This window comes from Hakea prostrata, chromosome 3 (assembly GCF_041222555.1).
Source record: "Hakea prostrata isolate BN-2017 chromosome 3, UWA_Hpros_2, whole genome shotgun sequence".
NCBI classification, from domain to species: Eukaryota; Viridiplantae; Streptophyta; class Magnoliopsida; order Proteales; family Proteaceae; genus Hakea; species Hakea prostrata.
In genome coordinates, this window is record NC_142602.1 from 1488038 (window position 1) to 1497788 (window position 9751).

Here is a 9751-nt window from a genome sequence, read left to right on the forward strand (position 1 = left end):
GATGTCGACACTAACTGCCCCGACTCGGTCTACTCAGACCGAATCCTAGAAAATCAATGTTTTTTTTACTTTATTTTTTGGGTCCAAAAACTGTTTTCTTTTATACTTCTATTTTCTTAGAATTTTAGCCGATTATCGGGTCTGAACTTTGAAGACTCTGAATTCTGAAAATGGTCATCTCCAACTCATCATTAGATTCATTATTGAGCGGTTCTGATTCCGTTTCTGATTCTACTTTTGAAGAAAAATGACAAGGAAAAATGGGCTCAGGGAGGAGCTGAGTAATTAATGACGTTGGTCCCTGAGGACAGAACAAGAAAGGTGTGGGAAGTGGGACGCGTTGTCTCCACAATTTCACCGTGTTCTATTTTTTTGTAATCAGTTTCACCGTATTCTTGCGAAAGGAAGAAATCAGACAAGGAAAGGGCGGGGCCGTAAACATCAAGAGGTCCATCAAGATTTCATGATATAATTTGCAGTAGGACTAGGACTAATATCCATTTGCAGTACAGACGCGACGCAAATATATAATATACCTTCCTGAATAACGAATATTCTCTTCATCTCTTGAAAGCTTCAAAACCTTGAACCCCTCTCTTCATCCCATGATCCTATTTAAGTATCAAGACTAGCGTGGGGACCAAACTTCAAAATTCAAACTAACCAATCAATGGACCAAGGACTTTTTCTCACATCTCACGGAGACTCGGAGAGCGGGAGAGGGAGAAGACGGGAAAGGGCAATTTTGACCTCCATCCAATAAATAATCAGGATTCAGGAGAAGAAAAATACTAACCTCTACTCTATAAATCAAATTTGAAAATGCTTCAACAGAAAACTTGCCCGCCAAAAGTTCAAAATCAACACTACGAGACAACAGGCCTGCGTCCTGAGCCCGTTTTACTTTATTTACCAATTTAGTCTCCCGTGCGTGACGGGCATGAATTTTTTATTATTGTCATTATTATTGCATGTGTGTGTAAAAATCATTGGCTTATCAAATTATCAATAGAATCATAAAATATATTCACCAAAAGACAAACAAATCCATTACCTATTTTACATGGAATAACTCCCAATCTAGTAGTAAAAGTAAGATGTGTAGACAGATCAACTGTGTTATGATTGTTCTTGCAACCACGCAGGTTGTAACCATGATGTCAAGACCGTTGTACCAACATAACCATGTTAACTGCTCTTAAAACAGATTCACAACCGGTTTGTTCAGTTGCCAAGCCAAGAAGTTTCAAGAACTCTATCATGTATACTTAATTACACCTTTGATCTCTAGCTGATTCAGTTGGGATGTTCTAACAACATAAGCATGTTAACTGACATAAAACAGATTGATAACTGATTTGTTTACTTAACAAGGTTGTCCTCTCTTTTTTTCTTTTTAAGTCGCAACAAGGTTGTCAAGTTAAGTGGTTTAGAGAACCTAATTATGCGTACTCAATTACACCTTTAGAGCTCTAGCTGATTTGATAACTGGCTTGATTAACTTGAACAAATTGATAGCTAAGTGGTTCAGAGAACTCACCTTTAGAGCTCTGGCTGATTCACTTACACAATTCCAATGGCAATGCCATGCTCAGACACCTCTAATAGTGCCTGTTTGCAAAAACAGAACAACCTAAACATTTTAGCTGTTTAATTTTAAGACTAGATGAGCAAATAAAAAGTATGGGTGGAAATATTTCTATAGATGAACTAATACACAAAAATAAAATTCTATACAAGAAGATAACAAATCATAAACTTTCCCTCTATGCTTTAGTTCTAGAAAGCAACTAGGTCAATGTAAATCAACCAACACCGCTAAATAGAAAAACCTACACCCTACATACAAGGAAAGTTTTCATATTACCTGATACTTATTTCCTGAAAACACAACTACACATCAAGAGATATCAAGTACATTAGATGGAGCTTTGTCTCCCTTCCTGGAAGTTTTCTTGCGCTTCCTCTCAGTTTGGGGTTCTTTACCCTTCAGATCATTGCAAAAGGATCTTAATGAGGAAGCCAGATGTTCATTCCTGTGAGCTGAAATCAAAGTGAAGCAACCTAATGCTGTCAGAAAGTTTGCATATCACAAATGCAGTAATCATATGGAGAGGAAATTGATTTTCCTGCTCTACACTCAGTCGCTCAGTTTAGAATTCAAAATAAGTGTTGAGATGTTTCAATCACAACACTTCCAGCCTAGCTGCTCTTCTAACAGAAGAATTGAATATTGAGTCATATCATTACATGCATGCCATGGATCTCCCATATTGAATGGAGATTTCTAAGAAGAATGTGATGATTCCGACAGAATCAGGGAAAGATGCCTTACTCAAATATGTTCAACCATAAAAGAGAGAAAAACTCAAATGTGAACTGACAAGCAAAAAGGATAAACTCATTTAGGAAGTGCAATTAGGACTTCATTCCCAATGTGGCAAACAAAGTAAAACAAAGATCGGTAGTCAGGATAATATCTTATGAATTTGCTATTCAACTTTGGTGGATTCTTGATACACCAATTGTCATAAAAAAAATCTAAATGAATTGAGAAACTTACCACATAGTATGACATCTTCCATATTTGCGGACTTGCGACCTGCATGCTGTGAAAATAACTCCAGATCTTTTGCCAACTGCTCTGCTAAACCAGAGGATAAGACTTCAATGGTTAAACATGAGTTTGCCTCACACGATCACCATGAAAAAGAATAAAAAACACACTAAGGCTGCTTTTGGTTGGCAAGAAAAAGGTAGAAATGAAATGAAATAAACAATAAATGTCATGGTGTTCGGTTGGCAATGGAAAAGGATACAAAATAAAATAAAAAAATTATATTAACAAATATTGTGGGACCAATGTCTTCACCCTAGGCACATGTCCCAAGACAACTCTCACAAGAAAAAACTAAAATTATTGCTAAATTTCAAAGACTTCTTTTTTTGCTATTCATGGTATTTTCACCTTTCTCAAAACTGTCAAAAGAATATCTATCAAACCAAACACCATGAGATTTTCAATCCGTGGGACACAAGTACAATAAAGTGGTTCTTCTTGTCATTTCTATTTATCTCTTGTCAAGCAAATGCAGCTTAAGAAATGCGAACAGGGTGTAGTAGAAACTGCTGTGGAATATTTCATAAATTAGGTTTTCCACCTACTAAGTCTGGAAACTCAATAAATTATGCAGTTCTAAACCCAACTAAGCCCTGCTAGCAACTACACACACCCTGTCAAGCCAACTCACACTGTTTAAAAATATGTTGTAGTCTATCCAAAGTTATTCAAATGATTTCTGGCTATTCCTTCCAAGTAATATTTCAGATTATCCCTTGGTCCTCAGCACCTGTAATCTGCATCATACTCCTAATTAGTGCACTCAAAAACTGAAGATGCCCATAAAACATCAAAATGAACTTCAATTAATGTGGGATACAAACAAAATATTTATGGCAGACCACATTTAGTTGTGACAAGGCTTGTTGTTGTACAAATTAATATTTATCTAATATTTTTCATTGCTAATAGTTTGAATTACTGGTGACCTTTTACAAAAGATTGGTCATTGAGGTGTGTGAACTGAACATGTGGCTTCAATAACCATATGTTGCAGTATGCAGACACTGGTTATTCCGGTTCTCTTCTCTTCTTCCTCTTCTTTTGTATTCTCTTTTTTAAACCAAAATTCCAAAGCTACCACTACTTGGATCTGAGCATCTACTGATCCATAGAAGCTCCTTTTCGGCCTTTGGAGATAAAGTACCTCAAACGCCTGATTTTTATCATCAGATCAAACAGATGACATCATCAAACATACCAAAAAAGACCACCAATTGAGGGTGTGATGAAGACAAATCATATATGCGACCCATTTTATTAAAAAGCTTTGGGTTGGGTTATGTATGTGTTGGCCCTCTGATGTTAAATCCCATGTATTGCCATTGTTAACAGCCCATCTTAATGGGCCTAAGGTATCAGTAGAGGGTACATATACAAATTAAACTTATTGACTTTATCTCTCTATTCTAATCCTTATTAATGTTTCAGTCAATAGCCAGGCTGGATTAGGATTCTATATGTCCAATTACTCTTCCTCTATTCTTTCAGTTTCCTAGTCAGTTTATGCTATCTAATAACTTAAGGATTTGGCCTTCTTTTTTAATGTCTGAGTTAGTTCTTCAGTTTTCTATATGAGATTGTAAGTAGCTCCAGCATTATACACAAACTTTGATTAATGAAATCTTTGGCTGCTTTCTTCTACACATGAAAAAACCCTAGGATGTACATAATGAAGATGCAAATTGGTCTCGCAGGAAACCCAGGTGTCCAGCTGTATCCCTTTGTCCTCTTCTTCATTCCAATTTTTCTCCTAAGAAAAGAAAACTAATCAGGTAAATTTTCTACTGGTTTCCTGCAATTCATGTTCTGATGTAGGTTGTCATCAGCACATCTTTTTTGACATGAATTACAGTAAAGGAAACCTGGTCACCAGATTGCCCTGAACTTTTGAGTTGTGAGGAGTTCTTCTTCACCTTAGAGAATATGCTTGACTAGAATTCCTTGCTGATCAGACCTGTTGACTTGGAGAAAATGAAATACCTAATTCTGCCAGTTTCCCAGAACTGAATATCTTCTACCTAATTGCTTAATTGACTACTGATTCTGTTAGTTGATATTGCTGACATTGAATATCTTCTACCTAATTGCTTAATTGACTACTGATTCTGTTAGTTGATATTGCTGACATTTATGTATATGAACAAAATTGATTGGCCATATTTTTCTTTTATGAGCTGTGTTTAATATCCTGAGCACAGAGCTCCACACAAATATTGAGTTCAGCTGACCACCTGAATTTGATATGCTTTCCCCATAAATGGACTTTGTCATGATATCGCACCTGTGAGATCAGAACTGAGGACAAGAGAAGAGAAGAGAAGAGATGGAAAAGAGAATGGAGTGGACAGGAGTATTGCACAAGATGCAGCAGCTCTCCCCCATGATCCTTTATTTATACAGCCAGGAATAGAACCTCAATATATTATATAATATTGAAAGAAATCAACTCAGCATGTTGGACAATCTATTGCCTATGATAGGTCACTTGGGTTCTAAGTATAGGGTAAAAAGTAAAATTAAAACAGAGCACTGAAGTACATATGACTCAGTGTACCCAACAGACGTCAGGCCATGTACCCTCACATATTTTAACACTCCCCCTCAAGCTAGAGCATACAAATCAAAGGCTCCAGCTCTGAAAAACAAGAATATATATAAAAACTTCATCAATCCTGAGCACAAAGAGCAATAGCAGACGTTGATAAATACTAAAGGAACTTCAACTAGGAAATAATCAATAGATAAAAAGTGCAGCTTCAATGTCCGCACAGAAGCTCTTCATTAGAAGGCAAGCAGTAGGTAGTAGGTAGTAATTCTGTTGAACCAAAGTCAAATACAAAGCATTGATCAAAGGTCTCTGCAAGTCAAATATAGGTTAATGTGAACCAAATAAGTCGTATAGGTTACTGCGGACCAAGTAAGTAGGTAAAATGCAGTATGAGTTACTGTGTACCAAGTAGGGTAGTTATTGTTGCTATAGAATACCCTAAAAGTCTTAAGCATATATAGATTAAATCTCCCATCTCCCCCTCACGTGTAGCATTAAACATGGACAAATAATGAAGACCATTTACCACTATCTCGAAGTATGAGCACCGCAAAAATCCAATGCGCAAAAGTTGCACTATAACCAAATAGTGAGATCCCAAATGATAATTTCTTATGCACTTTTTTGTATAAGAAATAACCTCCAAGCAACTAAGATCCCAAAAAATAATTTCCAAGCTCCGCTCGCGGCAGCAAATGATATAATATGGTAAATGTATGGTGAGAATTCATGGGATAGGTGAAATATAATGAAAAGGGTATGCAAAATGTTGAAAACTGAATAAGGAAATATGAGTGGAGACCAACACATCACTCAATAAAGAAGGGTAATGGACAATGAGGAAATATAACTATGAAATGAGGGCAGACTTGGAAGTCAAAGTATCAAAGAACATCAGTGAAATAAGGAGAATGAGAAGGGTAACTATGGAAACTAAAAAGCAGCTTACATATGTAAACTCACTTAGAAGAACACCAATTAACTCTTAATGTTGACGCTATCTATACAAGCCATTATGCAAACAGGTAGAATAGGAAATGAAGGAAGCATTAATCAAGCAATATTCCAAATTGAAGTTTATCTGAATGATGCTTAATAACAGCCCAACACTCTATAACATACAGTATAGTTGGTCATACGACGGTCTTATAAAATTTTCCTTTGAGTTTTAAAGAAATTAGTTGATTACACAAAACCCGAAATGCACCTTTCCACTTCATCCATCCTATTTTAATTTTCTAGGAAACATTGTCCTGTATAATTGAGCCAAGGAATCTAAAATAATAACTTTACAAAATCGCCTTCTCATCAAGTTTACCACCTAGTATTTGTCCAATCATATCCAAAGTTATACATTAGGTATTCCATCTTTATTCTGCTTAGTTTGAAGGCTTTTGACTTCAAAAATTGAACTATGTATCTCTAACTAGGCATTAATCTCTGCTTATGTCTCATCTACCAAACAATATCATCAGCAAAAAGCGTGTACAACAGGACCTCATCTTGAATGTCTTTGGTTAGGTCAGATCATCCATAATAACTGCAAATAAAAAAAGGGCTTAAAACTGATCCTTGATGTAACCCAATTGTAATTGGGACAACCCCCCCCCCCCCCATGTGGTTCTTATACTTGTCACTAAACCATCATACATATCCTTAGCTATGTCCATATATTTACTTGAAACACTTCTCTTTTCTAATACTTGCCAAATTAACTTTCCATGAAGATCCTTTTCACATTCTACATAACTTTACATAAGTCTCATAATAAGGTAAAAAGCATCCTTTGCAGATCTTCCTAGCATAAAACAAAATTTCTCCTCAATAGCAGTGGCTTCTTGTCTCAAATGGGTTTCAATTACCCTCATCAGTTTAATGACTCCATGGTTATTGCAGCTTTGAGTATTCCCTTTATTTTTGTGAATTGGTACCATGATCCTTCTCCTCCACTCATCTGACATTTTCCTTCTCACAGGTCTAGGTTTTTTTTTGTTTCCAAGAAAAGCCATGGATTGCAAGATATCTTTACTTCACTCAATTGGTAAAGAGAAAAAACGGAACTTGGTAACAGCTAAATACAGCTGGACATCCTCGGTACCATCCCAAAAGGCCTCCAAGTGAAAATACAAGCAACAAAGTAAAAAATGCATTATTTACATAAACTGCCTTTTTACATTTCAAATCAGACATACCATCCCATTAATGCTGTACCAAAATTCTGGAATCTGCTGCATCTTTAATCATTTCTCTTTAGGCTTCTTGAAAAGAATCTTCCTGAACCAATCAAATGGCTGGGTCAGACATAGGGCCCCTGATATTGCGGTGGCTCCCCACAAAACCATGGCTTGAATGTCACTTGATTGAGGATGAATCCAAGCCAATAGGAGTTTGAACAAACCTGATCCTAATGGCATTTTTTATTGCTTTAATCAAATGAAAACCCTAATTTGTTTTGGTGTTGTCATTTTGAGGTCTGGTTCATGGTTTCTATTAATGTGCTAATATTGATTGCAAGGAACTAATAAACAAATATCCTAATGTGCTATTCTTAAGAATCCAACCAAATTGAACCCTTTTGCTATAATCTTCCATGTTAGAACTAATCTTTAACCTAATAATGAAAGCAGTTGTGAAGATATGTTTGGTTAATTTTCTTAACAATTATTCTATAAAAATTATAGAAGTCCCAGATATCGTTATACTTGTTGCTAACAATTTAAGAAAAAAGAAAATGACTTTTGCTCAAGTTTTCAAGATGGAAAAAACAGCATTTCCAGAAAAATTGATGGAGAAAAGGAGGAAGGAGGAGAGCAGAGTAACAGGGTAAAGAGCAAGAGGTAATTTCAATTTATAGGTTAACATATACAAGGTTGGTTTGGGTGCTCCGGAAAAAAAAAATCTCATTTACCACGTTAGCAAGTAACAGACATTTGTAAATTGTAGGGGGCAACATCAAACTTATGCAAACTATATGGCAACAATAACCAGCATCATGAAGGATGGTGGTGATCATACAAATCTCATAGTAGACACGAGTAAGATCTCAAATATATCAGATTTAAACAAATCTAAGCAAATAATCTCCATTGATAACAATGACAACCATCACTCCGTGCAAATATCAGTCTCCAACCCAAAAAAAAAAAAAAAAAAAAAAAAAACTGTTGTAATCTAGCGTCTATCAAAGTAATAATGTTGCAAAATACACGGTCAACATAAGTAGTACTATTTACTCCCTTCTGATGGATATAACCAGTAATAAATACCCAAAAAGGGAAAAAAATTAAATACATCTTAGTTCCTGCACCTAACAATGTCATGTAACAGACTTTTGAGCACCCAATAAATTACCATCATTTACTCTAGTTCGTTGAAACAGCTTAACCAAAGAATCTCGGCCAATAATTGGCCATAAAATAACTTCTATAAACTCTTCTAAAACATAATCATTAATATAAAATAATAATTTAATGTTCCTGCAAACTATTAAGAAATCTGTTGTCGAGCACAGAATTTCATCCAATCATAATCAAATCTCTCTGAGAACTATTCACCCTTTTCCAAAGTGGACTCCTTTTTTGAGCATCTCTTCCCTTTATAGATTAATGTTGTACACTGATATACATATCCAGAGGAGAGATCAATAAATCTGATACTCTTACCGCAAAGGTAATGACTTCTCAACTCTAGGGACCCAAATGAACTACCATAAAAAAGTGTTTCTTAAAACATCGAATGGTAACCTGTACAAGGTTCTAAGTGATCCAGTCCAATACATTACACGCTATGAATGCTGACATTTATATTTTGAAATCACACATATAATTTACAATTTGACAATCATATGAACGGCATTTGCGAACAGTTTAAGGCCTGGTCATAGGGCAGACAATCAAACAACATATAACAACAAAAATTAGTAATTGAATAAGTTGTTTTTTAATATGATTTCATGGACATTTAAACTGGCAAAGCCGGACAGCTTGTGTTGGACTGAACAACACATTAAAGATAATGCATCAGCAAGAAAACCATGACAAAATTACCAGTATATCTGGAAATATCGATAAACATACACAAAAATATGAAACTCGTTAATTTAACGAAATTTAAATTAGTCTAGTGAAATATTATATTAAACAAGAGACGGGGATATTGAAACGTAAGAACGGAACGTTTTACCCGTTAATTTGAAAGCTAGATCAGCTATGCATACCATGACTGGTTGGGAGATCTCCATGCTATGTGTTTTCGCTGGTGGCAATTTGGATTAGAAGGGAAAACAAATAAGTAAATCATTGGCAAATGAAGATATATTTTAGCGAAATTAATAGAAACGAGGGGCATTTAAGCTTCGAACCTTCGGATTCAGCGATGGTTATAGCTGAGTGACGGAACCTATCCCTCAAGACCTCAGTTGCAGCGTCGTCTTCATCCTTCTCCAAGTCACTTTCTCGACTTCCTTCCATTGGTATGAATAGGTTCCTTTTTCATCAAAACGTTTAATTTGATACACCAACGAGCGAACGCGCGGGAAGAAAAAAAGAAAAGGAAGTTCAGGCGGAGGCAGGCAATTATGC

The 9751-nt window shown here is 35.7% G+C and overlaps 1 protein-coding gene across 1 annotated transcript; it reads right to left on the reverse strand.

Moving 5' to 3' along the window:
* Nucleotides 1–1693: 1693 nt before the first annotated feature.
* On the reverse strand, nucleotides 1694–9751 carry LOC149019868 (Histone superfamily protein). Its single transcript, XM_089146842.1, has 4 exons — nucleotides 9532–9751; nucleotides 9354–9425; nucleotides 2564–2644; nucleotides 1694–2043 (listed from the first exon to the last, which is right to left on the reverse strand). Exons 1-4 carry the CDS (start codon nucleotides 9638–9640, stop codon nucleotides 1901–1903), a joined length of 405 nt encoding a protein of 134 aa, XP_089002968.1. The 5' UTR covers nucleotides 9641–9751; the 3' UTR covers nucleotides 1694–1900.

Coding starts and splice junctions, on each gene's coding strand:
- LOC149019868 (XM_089146842.1), bottom strand. CDS start 9,640: ATGGAAGGAAGTCGAGAAAGTGACTTGGAGAAGGATGAAGACGACGCT. Junction 9,426..9,531: donor AACCATCGCTGAATCCGAAG/GTTCGAAGCTTA, acceptor AATTGCCACCAG/CGAAAACACATAGCATGGAG. Junction 2,645..9,353: donor TCTAGCTTTCAAATTAACGG/GTAAAACGTTCC, acceptor CTGGTTTAGCAG/AGCAGTTGGCAAAAGATCTG.